This window comes from Oncorhynchus nerka, linkage group LG2 (genome assembly GCF_034236695.1).
Source record: "Oncorhynchus nerka isolate Pitt River linkage group LG2, Oner_Uvic_2.0, whole genome shotgun sequence".
NCBI lineage: Eukaryota > Metazoa > Chordata > Actinopteri > Salmoniformes > Salmonidae > Oncorhynchus > Oncorhynchus nerka.
In genome coordinates, this window is record NC_088397.1 from 57,319,340 (window position 1) to 57,335,016 (window position 15,677).

General features: G+C 41.5%; 1 protein-coding gene across 1 annotated transcript in view; it reads left to right on the top strand.

Annotated features, from left to right (window-relative positions):
• Window positions 1-326: 326 nt before the first annotated feature.
• The window catches only part of LOC115138368 (coiled-coil domain-containing protein 3-like), a 36,215-nt gene continuing 20,864 nt past the window's right edge, over window positions 327-15,677 (top strand). Inside the window, exon 1 of the mRNA XM_029675160.2 lies at window positions 327-1,023. Within this exon, the coding sequence (XP_029531020.1) occupies window positions 668-1,023 (356 nt within the window). The 5' untranslated portion in view covers window positions 327-667. The remainder of the gene's footprint in view (window positions 1,024-15,677) is intronic.

Sequence of the window (15,677 nt, forward strand, 5' to 3'; positions counted from 1 at the left end):
TATGGAAGTAGACCATGGTCTGCAATTTTGGAAGATTATAAAAAAAACATTCGATAGGTTCTCAATTTTAAGCAATGGCACTGTTGATAACCCCAATCAATCAATCACATGTATCAGTAGATGGCAAAAAGGGCCGATACAGAAACCCAAACTGCAAGCAATGCAGCTGTAGAAGCACGCTTACCCCATGCATGTATAATTGCGAGAGGTTAAGTATTATAAAGTGTTAGGTAATAGACAAGGTGTTCTCTTGGCTAGTCAGAATAGCCTACTTTAGTGCGTGTCAGATGTCACGCGCACAGAGAGCCTCTACTCACAGGATCCAGGGAAGCTGCGCGTAATTTTAGATCGGCACTCACAGTGTAGCCTGGCGTGCAGGAGGGGATGAGGGAAGAGGGTTTAGCATAAGTAACTGCTATTGTATTTGAATGCAACAACTTACTTTATGTCACTTTCCTGCTGTTATTTATAAAGAGAGCCTACTTGTATGATACCTGTCACATATTGGTGCTGCATGCGCTGACAAGCCCATGGAATACAGTCGTGCCTGACAGTTTGATGAGAAGTCAGTGGTCCTGGTCCTGTAACTCTCACCAGCCCGCACACCCTTCACTGCCCGGAATTTGTGTTTCATAGTGGCTGCAATCGAAACCCGCAGTTGACAGATATGGGTGCTATTTTTGCGTTGATTCTGGCGACCTGTCTGAGCGGGGTTTGGGGTTGTCAGTTGGCCCACGACTGGAGACCCCAGACTGAGGCGTGCCGTGCGGAGCTCGCGGAGATCATCGTGTTCGCCAAGGTGCTTGCGCTGCACAAGGACTCGTACAGTGTGTATAACTACCTGCCTTGGCAATATGACACGGACCTCTTCTTCTCCGCAGAGATCGAGCTGCAATGCGACCAGGCGTGGGGCAGCATGCTGGAGGTCCCCACTGGCTCCCGGTTCAATGTCACCGGGTTGGGTTACTTCCCCTGTTACTCCTACAGCGTCGTGGAGAACAGCTCTTACTATTTCTTTCTGAGGTAAGAGACGGTGAAGTGCTGGTGTTGATGGAGGAGCGTTTATCACTTTCAAGCAAGTTTAAATACTGAAATAGCACAAGTACAATACACCAGAATATAGACATATAGTGATGTATTGTTTGTGTCTAGATATAATATAACCCTTACATTTCCAGCGGTGTTAACCTTTTTACAGTTTAATGAGACACTTTTGTCTGATGAATAGACACTAGGTGGAATAGAGTCGAGTGCTGGGTCTGCCCTTGGGATTGTCTTGAGATATGTTTTAGACTTTGGACGACCCAAGTGGCAAGCAAACACAGCAGGAAGAATAAACCAAACCGTGCGTGTATGTGTGCGCGCAATATTATAGTGTGTCATATTGTGTAGCTAGATTCCACACACCGTTTTCTCATGTGAGATAAATATCAACAGATTGAAAAGATGATCAGATTCGGGTCGTTTAGATGTAACCCCTGTATTTTATTTGTTAGATCATTTATAAACAGCAGGTGTAGATTAACAGTGAAATGCTTACTTACAGGCCCTTCCCAACAATGCAGAGAGACAAATCTAGAGAATATTATAACAAAGGGAATAAATACACAATGAGTACCAATAACTTGGCCATATACACGGGGTACCAGTACCGAATCAATCACTGTGCCGGAGTATGAGATAATTGAGTTTGATTACAGTGCCTTCAGAAAGTATTGACACCCCTTGACTTTCTCCACATTTTGATGTTACAACCTGAATTTATAATTGATTACATTTTGATAAATGTGTCACTGACTTACACACGATACCTCATAATGTTAAAGTGAAATTAATAGAAAAGTAAAAGCTTAAATGTTTTGAGACGGTGAGTTCGTCTCTCCCGAGTCCGTATGGGAGTTGAAGCGATGGGACAAGACTGCAATTACAAATTGGATATCACGAAATTTGGGGGGGGAAAGCCCCACACCCACCGCCCTTTGTTATGGCAAGCCTAAATAATTTCAGGAGTAAATAATTGCTTAATAAGTTGCATAGTATCACTCTGTGTGCAATGATAGTGTTTAACATGATTTTTAAATTGATTACCGCATCTCTGTACTCCACACATGCAATTATCTTTAAGGTCCCTCAGTCGAGCAGTAGATTTCCAACACAGATTCAACCACTAAGACCAAGGAGGTTTTCCAATGCCTCACAAATAAGTGCACTTATTGGTAGATTGGTACAAAAAAAAATCAAAAGCAGAAATTGAATATGCCCTCCATAATTATTGAGACAGTGAAGCACTTATTCTTCTTTCGGCTCTGTACTCCAGCACTTTGGATTTTACATTATACAGTGACTATGAGGTTAAAGTGCAGACTGTCAGCTTATGTATATTCACTTATGTATATTAAAGTAGTCAAAAGTTTAGTATTTGATCCCACATTCCTAGCACACAATGATTACATCAAGTCTGTGACTATAAACTTGTTGGATGCATTTGATGTTTGTTTTGGTTGTGTTACAGATTATTTCTACGTTAATGTGGATGCTACCATGATTACGGATAGTCCTGAATGATTCCTAAAAAGTGATGAGTTATAAAGTTACAGATGCACAAATCATGCCCCTCAAATTCTAACCTCTCCTGTTATTGTAATGGTGAGAGGTTAGCATGTCTTGGGGGTATGATGTTTTTTGTTGCGTCTGTAACTTTCTCACTCATCATTATTCACGATTCATTCAGGACTATCCACAATCATGGTAGCATCCACATTGATGTAGAAGTGTTTAGAAACATATTCTATTATTATTTATGATAAAAGTGACTCCAAAATTACACATGTGGAGTACATTTTTTATTTCACTGTCCCAATAATTAGGGCGGGCACTGTATCATTGAGCATGGTGAAGTTATTAATTACACTTTGGATGTTGTATCAATACACCCAGTCACTACAAAGATACAGGCATCCTATCAGAGAGACTTGAAAAGCAGAGATATTATATATCTTACTGAGACCTGTCTGGATGTTGACACTATGCACGTAGTACTTGGTGGAGTCTCCATACAGCGGCAAGATCATATGGCTGCTTCGGGGAAGTCGAAAGGAGGTGGAGTGTGTTTTTTATAACAACTGGTGTTCATAACAACTGGTGTTCTGCTTCAAGTGTGAAGGAAATCTCAAGCTTTTTCCCACCTGATATAGAATACCTCTGTCATGCCTGCTCCCGCTCTCCCTCTCCGGCGCTGGAGGGGCCAGGCTGTACTTAATTTTGCACATCTGTCACCATCATTACGCGCAGCAGTGCTCATTGGACTCACCTTGACTCCTTTCTTTTGTTAATTTCCCCGTCTATAACTGTTTGTTCCCTGTGTCCGCATTAATGTCATTATGTGTTCTTGTCCAGACACTGTCCTGTCCTGTTCCGTTCCATGTCCGTTGATAATTAAATGTTCACTCCCTGTACCTGCTTCTCATCTCTACCAACGTCAATCCTCACAACCTCATGGTCATCTGCAGACCCTTTAATCTATCAAGAGAGTTCTCATTTGAAATTATCATGGCTGTCTACGTAACTTCACAAGCCAACACCACTCTGGCAGTCAACAAACTGTATGAGGCCATTAACAAACAAGAAACAGCTTGCCCAGAGGCAGCGTTTCTGGTGGGAGGAGACTTTAATGCGGGGAGACATAAAACCGTCCTTCGTCACTTCTACCTACAAGTCTCCATCTCCACTAGTGGCACTAAATGTCTAGACCACTTTTCTTCTACCCACAGAAATGCATACAAGGCCCTCCCTTGTCCTCCCTTTGGCAAATCTGGCCCGGACTCCATTCTCCTTAACCTGTTTACAAACAAAACTCAAGCAGTAAGTATCAGTGATGCGCTTAATACAGATGAAGCAGACGCGAGGCGACAAGACCGTTTTGCTAGTACAGACCGGGATATGTTCCTGGATTCATCCGATAGCATTGAGGCCTTTACCACATCAGTCACGGGCTTCATCAATAAATGTATAGACGATGTCATCCCTACAGTGACTATAAAAACGTTTCCAAACCAAAAACCCTGGATTACAGGCAATATCCGCACTGGGCTAAAAGCTAGAGCTGCCACTTACAAGGAATGGGACACGGACATGGACTCGTACAAGAAAGCTCGCTCTGACTTCCGACAAGACATCAAACATGCAAATGGACAATATAGGATGAAGGTGGAATCCTGTTACACCAGCTCCAACGCTTGTCATCTGTGGCAGGGCTTGCAGACGATAACGGATTACAAAGGGAAACCTAGCCATGCAGAACTCCCAAATGAGCTAAATGCCTTTTTATGCTCACTTCAAGGAATATAACTTGAAAGCCCCTGTTTTTTCAGATCTCACTCTCCATGGCTGATGTGAGCAAAATGTTTTAACAGGTTAACACTTACTAGGCCGTCAGACCAGACGGAAAACCAGGGTGCATTCTCAAAGCATGCCCAAACAAACTGGCAAGTGTCTTCACAAACATTTTCAATCTCTCCTTGTCCCAGTCTCTAATCCCAACATGTTTCAAGCTGACCACCATTGTCCCTGTTCCTAAGAGCTCCAAGGTAACCTGCCTAAATGACTATCGCCGTGTAGTACACATCGGAAATTATGAAGTGCTTTGAAAGGCTGCTCACGACACACATCAACACCATTATCCCAGACACCCTAGACCCACTCCCATTTGCATACCGCCCCAAAAGATCCAATGTTGACAAAATCTCAATTGCACTTCACACTGCCCTCTCCCACCTGGATAGCAGGGTGAGAATTATGTTAATAGATTACATACAGCTCAGCCTTCAACACTATAGTCCCCTCCAAGCTCATCACCAAGCTAAGGACCCTGGGACTAAACCCATTCCTCTGCAACTGTATCCTGCCTTCAGGTGGTAAGGGTAGACAACAACATCTCCACCATGCTGACCCTCAACACAGAGGCCCCTCAGGGGTGTGCTTAGTCTCCTCCTGTACTTCCTATTTACCCCAAACTGCGTGGCCACGCACGACTCAAACACCATCATCAAGTTTGCTGACGACACTACGATGGTAGGCCTGATCACCAACGGCGATGAGTCAGCTTACAGGGAGGAAGTACGAGACATAGCAGTGTGACACAAGGACAACAACCTCTCCCTCAATGAGCTGATCGTGGACTATAGGAGAAAGAGGGGAGAGCACGCCCCCATTCACATTGAGGGAGCTGTTGTGGAGTGGGTCGAGAGCTTCAAGTTCCTTGGCATCCACATCACTAAGGACAAAATTAACATGGTCAACACACACCTGCACAGTCTTGAAGAGGGTTTGGCATGGGCCCTCGCAATGCTCTACAGAGAATGGTGCGGACACACCAGTACATGACTGGGGCCGAGCTCCCTGCCATCCAGGTCGTCTTTATCAGGCGGTATCAGAGGAAGGCCAGAAAAATTGCCAAAGACTACAGTCACCCAAGCTATAGACTTTATAGACTTTTCACTCTGCTACCATCCAGCAAACGGTAACGGAGCATTGGCTCTCAGGCCAACAGGCTCCGAGACAGCTTCAACCCCCATGCCATAAGACTAAATAGTAAATTAATGGTACCCGACTATCTACACTGACTCTGTCTTGCACTGACCCTACGCACACTCACTAGAATACACATTTCGCTACACTCGCATTAACATCTGCTAACCATGTGTATGTGACAAATAAAATTTGATTTGATTGATTTGATACAAACCATATACACACTCACTCACACACACTACATTGCCACTCCCAGACAAAACCCACACACATTTACATATATTACGTATGCACTCACACACACACACACACACACACGCATACTGACACAACACAAACATACACAGCACACTCACACACACACACACTTTTACACACATAATTTGCTGCTGCTACTCTGTTCTTTAATTTACTCTTATTATTATTATCTATCCTGATGCCTAGTTTACTACTTTACCCTGCCTTCATGTACATATCTACCTCAAATACCTCGTACCTCTGCACATTGATCTGATTCTGGTACTCCCTGAATATAGCTCCATTCTTGTTTATTTAATTTATGTTACTATTTTTAAACTCTACAATGTAGATATGGGTTCACAAGCAAGCATTTCCAGGTAAGGTCTACACTAGTTGTATTCGGCGCATGTGACAAATAACATTTATTTGATTCGATTTTTGTTATGCGCATGCTCGTCATCGGACTAGTTGAAAACCTGGTTCAGTCTGTTTTCCAACAGACGATGGGAGACAAATTCACCTTTCAGTAGGACAATAACCTAGAACACAAGTCCAAATATACACTGAAGTTGCTTACCAAGACGACATTGAATGTTACTGAGAGGCCTAGTTAGAGTTCTGACTTAAATCGTTTCAAAAATCCATGGCAAGACTTGAAAATGTCTGTCTAGCAGTGATCAATAACCAACTTGACTGAGCTTGATGCATTTTTTTAAAGAATAATGTGCAAATATTGTACAATCCAGATGTGAAAACCTCTTGGAGACTTACCCAGAAAGACTCACAGCTGTAATCGCTGCCAAAAGTGAATGTAACATGTATTGACTCAGGAGTGTGAATAGTTACGTAAATTATTTATTTCTGTATTAAAATGTTTATAAATGTGAAAAATGTTTTCAATTTATCATTATGTTGTATTGTGTATAGATGGGTGAGAAAAAGTGTTTTCATCCATTTTGAATTCAGGCTGTAAAACAACAGAATGTGGAATAAGTCAAGGGGTCTGAATACTTTCTGAAGGCACTGCATCTCCCTTGGTGTTAGAGGGGAACAACACAGCAGTCATAGAAAAAAGTTGCATGGCTTTCCAGCTTGTGTAATTAGAGGCTGACAGTTCCCAACCGCTTAAGGGAGACCCTCAAAGCTAGGAGTTTAAGCTGATGGTGTTATCTCCACACCAACTACAGGCTGGCTGGTAAGTCTTTTGTTTCCCAAACATGGAACAACCCTGCTGAATAACACCAGCCTTCTGTTCTGGGAGATTAACTTGTGCCGACACGTTTAACTGATGTCTCAAGTATTCCTGTGTTCCTTTCATTCTCAGCACCTAGAACAGATAAGTGCACAGTCATTCAAAGAGTCTTTCAAAGGCATTCCAGTGTGGCGTGTTCAGCTATCCCGCATGGAGGTTCACCGCCAAGTACAATAGTGACCGTGTGTTTAGATAGTCAGAGGGAAAGAGAGTGTGTGTGTGTAGATGAGTTGGATGGCCAGCTGCATTTTCAATCATTTTTTGAAGATCCCAGGTTCATAGGCCCCCTGCTGCCAGTCCATATACTCAAACACACGCACACACTCCCACATGAACACACAGACATTAACACAGACTACATGCACGCACGTTTTAAACGCACACAGGAAATTGTGTGTTCCGTTTGAGAGGACAGGTTAATGGTGTCATGATGTAGCCCTTCTGCATTATTGGGAAATACTAAAGGCATTATTGGGGGTTTTGCTGATCTGAAAGGGTCCTCAACTACAAGCCGTGGGGATTAACCCTGCAATCAGCCAGCTACTATGGGAGGAAACAACCTAATAAGGGTTACAGTAAGACACAGACATATTTAGGGTGCAATGAAAACTAGAATAAAACAGCCCGAGACATTGACATTTAGTGTGCTGCGTTAAACTGTCACTAAAAGTTCCTTAAAAAGCCTATATAAGAATACTGTATACCTCCTCTGATGCATCTCTGAACTACAGTTGTAGGAAATACAAATGTGTAGTGTATTCAAGGTTTAAAAAGGCTTCTAAAGTTTGTAATTTCCACTTTAAAAGGTCAGACTTTATGTGCCCTAATGAAAGATGTATCAACAAAAATCTATTATATACAGTATAATCCACATAATAATTCACATTTCCTGTTGCTTCATGATAATTTCCCTGCTGTAGCAAACGGGCTCAAATAAGATCCTACATCTGTGCCTTCCTTCATTAGGATGCTGGGATGGAGGGGGATGTGTCTGCCTGAGCCTCTAGTGCTGCTCTGCAGCTTCTCAGCTAATCTCAGACCTCCGTCTTAAACTTTTAACAGAGGAGTCTCCAGTTCCAGTAAGCATTGTTCTCGTCATTCTGCAAACATGGTTCTCTCAGGCTTTGAATCAGCAAGCCAGTTCTGAAAAGTTTCCATCAGAGTCTCCAGTGAGCTCCCATTTCCTGTTAAAGCCCCCCAAATGACACAGACTGAAATAGCCTCCCCTAATCAATTGTGACTATGAGTGCCCAGGACAGGACTAAAGGATAGTTTAGCATAGGAAGAAATGAAATAAGGAATCTCCCACTGGACCCAAACTGTAGACTGGTTGGTCTGCCTGTCTGTGCCAAATGTAGCAGTCTCACTCCCATAACATTGTTGCTGGTCTGCTGTTTAACAAAGTGAAGGGACAGATTATTATTCTTGGAGTAGAATGTGTGTGAAAAGGCTTTACAGTTAATATCATGGTTAGGACTTAATAGTTCATCTCTTGCTTTCATCTAACCAGATTAAGTGAAGGGGTCATGACAGCCATTCTTTCTGAACTCACAAGTGTGTCTTCACAAGTTACTGTAGGTCAATACATCTCAATGCAGTGGTGGTACTCTGACTAGCTTTAAGCCTCAAGACACTCAGCTGCCTGCCCCTAGAGAGGGCTACTATACTGTTCAAAAAAATAAAGGGAACACTTAACACAGTGTAACTCCAAGTCAATCACAGTTCTGTGAAATCAAACTGTCCACTTAGGAAGCAACACTGATTGACAATACATTTCACATGCTGTTGTGCAAATGGAATAGACAACAGGTGGAAATTATAGGCAATTAGCAAGACACCCCCAATAATGGAGGGGTTCTGCAGGTGGTGACCACAGACCACTTCTCAGTTCCTATGCTTCCTGGCTGATGTTTTGGTCACTTTTGAATGCTGGCGGTGCTTTCACTCTAGTGGTAGCATGAGACGGAGTCTACAACCCACACAAGTGGCTCAGGTAGTGCAGCTCATCCAGGATGGCACATCAATGCGAGCTGTGGCAAGAAGGTTTGCTATGTCTGTCAGCGTAGTGTCCAGAGCATGGAGGCGCTACCAGGAGACAGGCCAGTACATCAGGAGACGTGGAGGAGGCCGTAGGAGGGCAACAACCCAGCAGCAGGACCGCTACCTCCGCCTTTGTGCAAGGAGGAGCAGGAGGAGCACTGCCAGAGCCCTGCAAAATGACCTCCAGCAGGCCACAAATGTGCATGTGGCTGCTCAAACGGTCAGAAACAGACTTCATGAGGGTGGTATGAGGGCCCGACGTCCACAGGTGGGGGTTGTGCTTACAGCCCAACACCGTGCAGGACGTTTGGCATTTGCCAGAGAACACCAAGATTGGCAAATTCGCCCCTGGCGCCCTGTGCTCTTCACAGATGAAAGCAGGTTCACACTGAGCACATGTGACAGACGTGACAGTCTGGAGACGCCGTGGAAAACGTTCTGCTGCCTGCAACATCCTCCAGCATGACCGGTTTGGCGGTGGGTCAGTCATGGTGTGGGGTGGCATTTCTTTGGGGGGCCGCACAGCCCTCCATGTGCTCGCCAGAGGTAGCCTGACTGCCATTAGGTACCGAGATGAGATCCTCAGACCCCTTGTGAGATCATATGCTGGTGCGGTTGGCCCTGGGTTCCTCCTAATGCAAGACAATGCTAGACCTCATGTGGCTGGAGTGTGTCAGCAGTTCCTGCAAGAGGAAGGCATTGATGCTATGGACTGGCCCGCCCGTTCCCCAGACTTGAATCCAATTGAGCACATCTGGGACATCATGTCTCGCTCCATCCACCAACGCCACATTGCACCAAAGACTGTCCAGGAGTTGGCGGATGCTTTAGTCCAGGTCTGGAAGGAGATCCCTCAGGAGACCATCCGCCACCTCATCAGGAGCATGCCCAGGCATTGTAGGAAGGTCATACAGGCACGTGGAGGCCACACACACCACTGAGCCTTATTTTGACTTGTTTTAAGGACATTACATCAAAGTTGGATCAGCCCGTAGTGTGCTTTTCCACTTTAATTTTGAGTGTGACTCCAAATCCAGACCTCCATGGGTTGATAAATTTGATTGCCATTGATAATTTTTGTGTGATTTTGTTGTCAGCACATTCAACTATGTAAAGAAAAAAGTATTTCATAAGAATATTTCATTCATTCAGATCTAGGATGTGTTATTTTAGTGTTCCCTTTATTTATTTGAGCAGTGTATAATCTGAAAGAAGTTCCTTCTCTATTTTCTAATTACTAGAATAACTGATCTGAGAAGATAGAATAGGTGAAAGCATTGTCTGAGAGCAATAAACACTTGATCTTGTCTACTGCAAGGCTTTTGTCACAGTGCTATAATATCTCCATTGTGTTCAGTTCACTTAGGTAAGTACAACTTGGTAACAGGCCCGGTCCTGGCTGATATGCCGCCCTCCCCCCAACCCAGCAAAGTAAAATAGTAGCCTAGTAGCCTGCAATGCACTTTTATGAATACCATACATGTGCAAGTTATGGTTTGTTAAACAGGCTGTTGCATTAACTTTATAGTCCTGATACCTGACAAAGACTAATCCTTTTTGCTATTCAAGCTCTGAATTTCAACTACTGTACCATAGGAAGCACATCTTAAAGTCAATTGAAATACATTTGCCAAAATTATATAATTACTCCTCTCTTTATAGAAATAAATACAATCATTTCAAAATAGTTCACCAGAGAGCATGACTTAGCTGCAGAGCATCATTAGCTTCTTAAAAATAATTGCTGTGGTTTGTTTCAAATCACAAGAACGTAGGCCTATGCTTTGTTGGGAAACCAGCAATTTGGGCAGCATGCATGGCAATAGCCCTCGCTGATTATTGAGTTGGGACTGTCAGGGAAAAGCATTTAAAATACACGTATGTGTGAAGATAATGTCATGAGTATATTGTGAAATCTCTCTCCAGAATGCACTCAGCACTCCATCCAATTCCTGCACATTTAATTCCCTCTTGGCACAGACCATATATTCCACGTTGGTTCAACGTTCATTCAACCAGTGTGTGTGCAGTGGGTTATTTCATTGTGTGAATTGTTTGCCCTTTGATTGTTTATTTTAATAAATTCCCCATTACATATGTAACCGGGGGTAAATTTACCGTTAATCCCTAATAATTTGGTTACATTAATTTCTGTTCATTTTCAGAGTGGAAAAGGTGTTTGCAGAATTCACATTAACCTGCTACACTTGTGAGACGTAGTTGCCCCTGGGCCTGTTTCATGAGCTGGCACTTTCATCGTTGCAACGAAATGCCAACTCCTGTTTACCTAGGTAGCATGTAGTATTAATTAGCTCGGTCTTTCAAAATCTCACTGTTCTCTTTTTCCTTTGCACTGTGCTGATGTTCAATAACTGTTGTTCATACATTGTCAAATCTATCCGTGAGCTGACAAATGTCTTAAGAGCTATTGTATCTGGCTTTGGATGTGAGATACTGATTTCTCATGCTTGAGTGCTATTGGCAAGTTATTTAAGTCACAGTAACCAACTCAGTAGAGTTGGTTCCTAGCAGTGCAGCCACAGAGCCAGTCTTTCCATTGATACCACTTAAATTGAAAATATATTTTTTATTTTCTGTCCTTTCCTTTGATGTAGGTCCCTAAACTCAGCCTAGGGAAAGGTAGCCTCTAGTAATTTATATGCTAATAGATGGACGGTAACTACATAATATTTTCATGCCGGTGATGCTGACACCGTTACGGTGCAACCAGCTGTCTGCGTTGCTGAATGCTTGCTGATACGTTTTGCTATTTGCTACCAGAGCCATAGCTATATTTGTAGTAGACAAGTACCATCCTTCATTTATTTTTGCCCTTGAAAATAAACAATAAACTTTTATGAGAACAGGCATGTTGTTTTGGGTTAGCAGACGAAGCCCCCAAATGCTAGCTACCCAACTTGCAAATCCGTGTCAGTTATCATTGTCTTTGTCCGACTTGAAATTAGTTGGCAAGCTAGCTAACACATTAGCTAGCCAGTTTGAGTTTAAATATTATTGAAAGCAAGCTGGCTATATCCTATGATTCGTTAGCAAGCTCGTGTCCAAGTGCTTGCCCTGTATTAACCCTAAATGCCAATGGGCTACAGTTAGCTGCTGTTAGAAAGGTAGCTAGCTAATGTGAGCTATGCACATCTCCCTCTTATATGCTACATCACATGTTAGCTTGATTTATTTAGCTATTTACAGTATCTTTCCCCTTTCATCTGTGATATCATAGCTTGCTTGGCTCGCTAGCATTAACAAATATTATACAACGGGTGGGTCTAATCCTGGATGCTGATTGGTTAAAACCCGATTCCAGCCAGTGTCTATTCCAAAAGATACCACCGGCTAAGGCTATGACGTTGAAATGCCTATTCACTATTCTGCAGTATTAGCCAAACCAGGCAATTTATAAACTTGATCTCCACTGTAAAATCATCTAGACATTATCTCCATTTCTTTCAGACTAGCATTTCATTTTCAACTGCGGAGATTTGTATTAAGCTTTCTTGACAGGCAGCAGAAGTAACCATGTCTGATATAATCCATTCCTGGCCATCTGGCAATATTGTTGAAATGCATTGGAAGTTTACACCAACTTTATGAAAGTCAATTTTATTACATTTTTTCCTTTTTATTCCAAGTACAAATTACAAATATCCGGCACAAATATGTGTTACACAGATTATCAGCAATCAACAATTTACATCACTACATCAAACATGTCTACCACGAAACAAAATGCATAGTTGAAACAAGAAGAGACCTTAATAAATAAAATAAACAATTGTGCAATTGTCCTTACACAAAAAAATCTTATTATAAAAATTCAAGGACCATTTTTGTTATTAACTAGGGATTCAAATCAATCAGAAATATTTAAATTTTGGTATAGCTTTCTGGAATTTTTGTTTATGTTTAATGTATTTGGTAACAATATTACAATTGTAACATACAATATCGTTCATGTCAACAACATTCGTAGTGTTCAAAAATCTAAATATGTAATATTTCTCCAAATCTATCATAGATTTACATTCTTAGAAAAAATGCATCAGATTTCCACCTTTTTTTTGCAGAAAACACATATATCATCAACATCAAGAAATGTGGACACCGTGGAATTATATGGATGTATAGTATCTTATGCATTAACCCTGCTTTTTTCCAGACAATGTCAGGAATTAACATGTTCCAAACAAAATGTACCTCTAGGCATAAATTTGTTCCTTGAATGGAAAGTGTCTTTATGTATTTGTTACAACAAGATTTCTCAAGTAAGCCCACGCCTTACAGGCTAAGTTCTGGATAAGCTCTGTGATCATCACCAAAGCTAAGATTAGTTTTCCTTAGCGTAGTCAGACCACTAGGAATGGCTTTGATCACAGAAATAAACTCTCTGAAAAGTATTGGAAACTCATTCAATGTAATAAATTGTTCATATGAAAGAATATTACCCCTGTTGTCGAATACATCAAGAACTAAGTTCATATTTATTTCATGCCAGCTAGGGTAGAACAATGACTTACTCCTTACAGTTATTTCTGAATTATTCCACAAATGAGCATTATGCAGGGAAAAGTTGTGTAGGAAAAATATTTTCCAGGACATTAAAGCTTGTTTGGGAAACCTACCTAATTTAGTAGGTGATCTTTCAGGAAAATAATTACATTTCAGTCAAAATGTAAGACCTCGCAACTTATTAAATACATTGTTTGGAATGAAATACCAAATGGATTCTGTATTGACGGAATATCTTTTCAACCAATTGACCTTGAACGTGTTATTTTTGTCAACAAAATCCAACACTACCAGACCTCCTTCAAATCTCTTATCTCAGAGGATAGACTTTTACAAATAAGAAATGCCTTGTCAATCTCATTACAGGTAGAGGGATTTACAAATAAAGACAATGAGATGGTACACAAAGTGAGACAGTCCCTCTGCTTTGGACAGAAGCACTCTTCCAAGTGTAGATAGATCCCTTTGTAGCCAATTATTAAATATGTACTTTGTTTTCTTAATTGTAGGAGAGAAATTCATATGTGTTCCTAAATATTTAGCGCAGTCCTTTACAGGAATATTGTATATTTATTTATCATTAGAGTCATATACTGCAAACATAAGATTTCACATTTAGAAACATTCAGTTTTAATCCAGACGCAATAGAGAATGCAGTGATGGCATTAAGGGAATGGGCGACCTGGTCTTTGTCTCTTAAAAAGAGATTCGTTTTGTTAGCCAGCTGGTACATTTTTATATCTCAGTCAAAAATTGATAAGCCATGCAAATTTGCATACCAAAATGAATAAGAAAGGTGAAGACAGACATCCATGTTGATATTGACTCTTTTGGATATATTAAGTTTTAGTATCACAGAACTCTTTAGATCTTTGTAAAAAATGTGAATACCTTTGATCACATTTTTAACGAAACCGAAAGAGAAATTAATGTTCAACTGTGTCAAAGGCTTTACAGAAGTCTAAACATAAAATAATAGCATCTGAGTCAATTGCATCTGAATGATCTATAAGGTCCAAGACTAAACTAATGTTGAAACTTAACCTCTAGTGACTACACATCCCGCATGAGGGAGCGTAATCATCGACTGACACTAATTAGCATAACGCAACGGACATAAATATTCCTAGAAAATATTCCTATTCATGAAAATCACAAGTGAAATATATTGAGACACAGCTTAGCATTTTGTTAATCACCCTGTCATCTCAGATTTTCAAAATATGCTTTACAGCCAAAGCTAGACAAGCATTTGTGTAAGTTTATCGATAGCCTAGCATAGCATTTTGTCCAGCTAGCAATAGGTAACTTGGTCACGGAAATCAGAAAAGCAATCAAATTAAATCGTTTACCTTTGATGAGCTTCGGATGTTTTCACTCACGAGACTCCCAGTCTCCCAGTTTTTTCCGCCGGTTGACTTTTGCTTGGGGTCTGAGGTAAAGAGGTTGCAAGTATCTCATCCTGGTCCATTTCCTTTTTTGCTTGCTTGAGTTTGCACCATTTTGTGTGTCCATGCTGCTCTAGCTGTCATCGTTGCTATCTAGCATGCCTGCTATCTTCTGTGAGACTTAGGTATGTCGTCTTCTGTTGTCTTTCTGTCGTGTTCTGCCCATTCAACTTGAGGAAAACAAACTCTAAACTAAACTTGCCATATATAGCTAAAACCAGTAATAGTTAGTTTAATGCTACATTGATAGCAAATATTGGATGAGCGAAATATGCGTGCATTGCACTCATATGCAGACTTGACGATAAATGTACACATGGCAGCTGGGGGCAGACAAAACATGTTGTCTCTGGGCAATTGGGTGTCATTGGCAAAAGTGGGTATGTAAGTAATCCATACTAGAGGTCTTCACGGATCCACCTTTACCCAAATACCCAAGACCCGAAATGGGACCCAAGAGGGTCCGGATCTGATATGATTGTCATGGGTCTCGGGTATTTATAATTTTAACTGACTTGTCCGGAAGCGTCCATACAGGTCCAAACGCGTCTGCTGCAGTGGAGAGAAAGAAATTGTATAATTTATGCCGCTGCTCTTGCTTTTCACAAGAGTGGAGCATGGCACTTGTAGCTTGTTGGCCAAT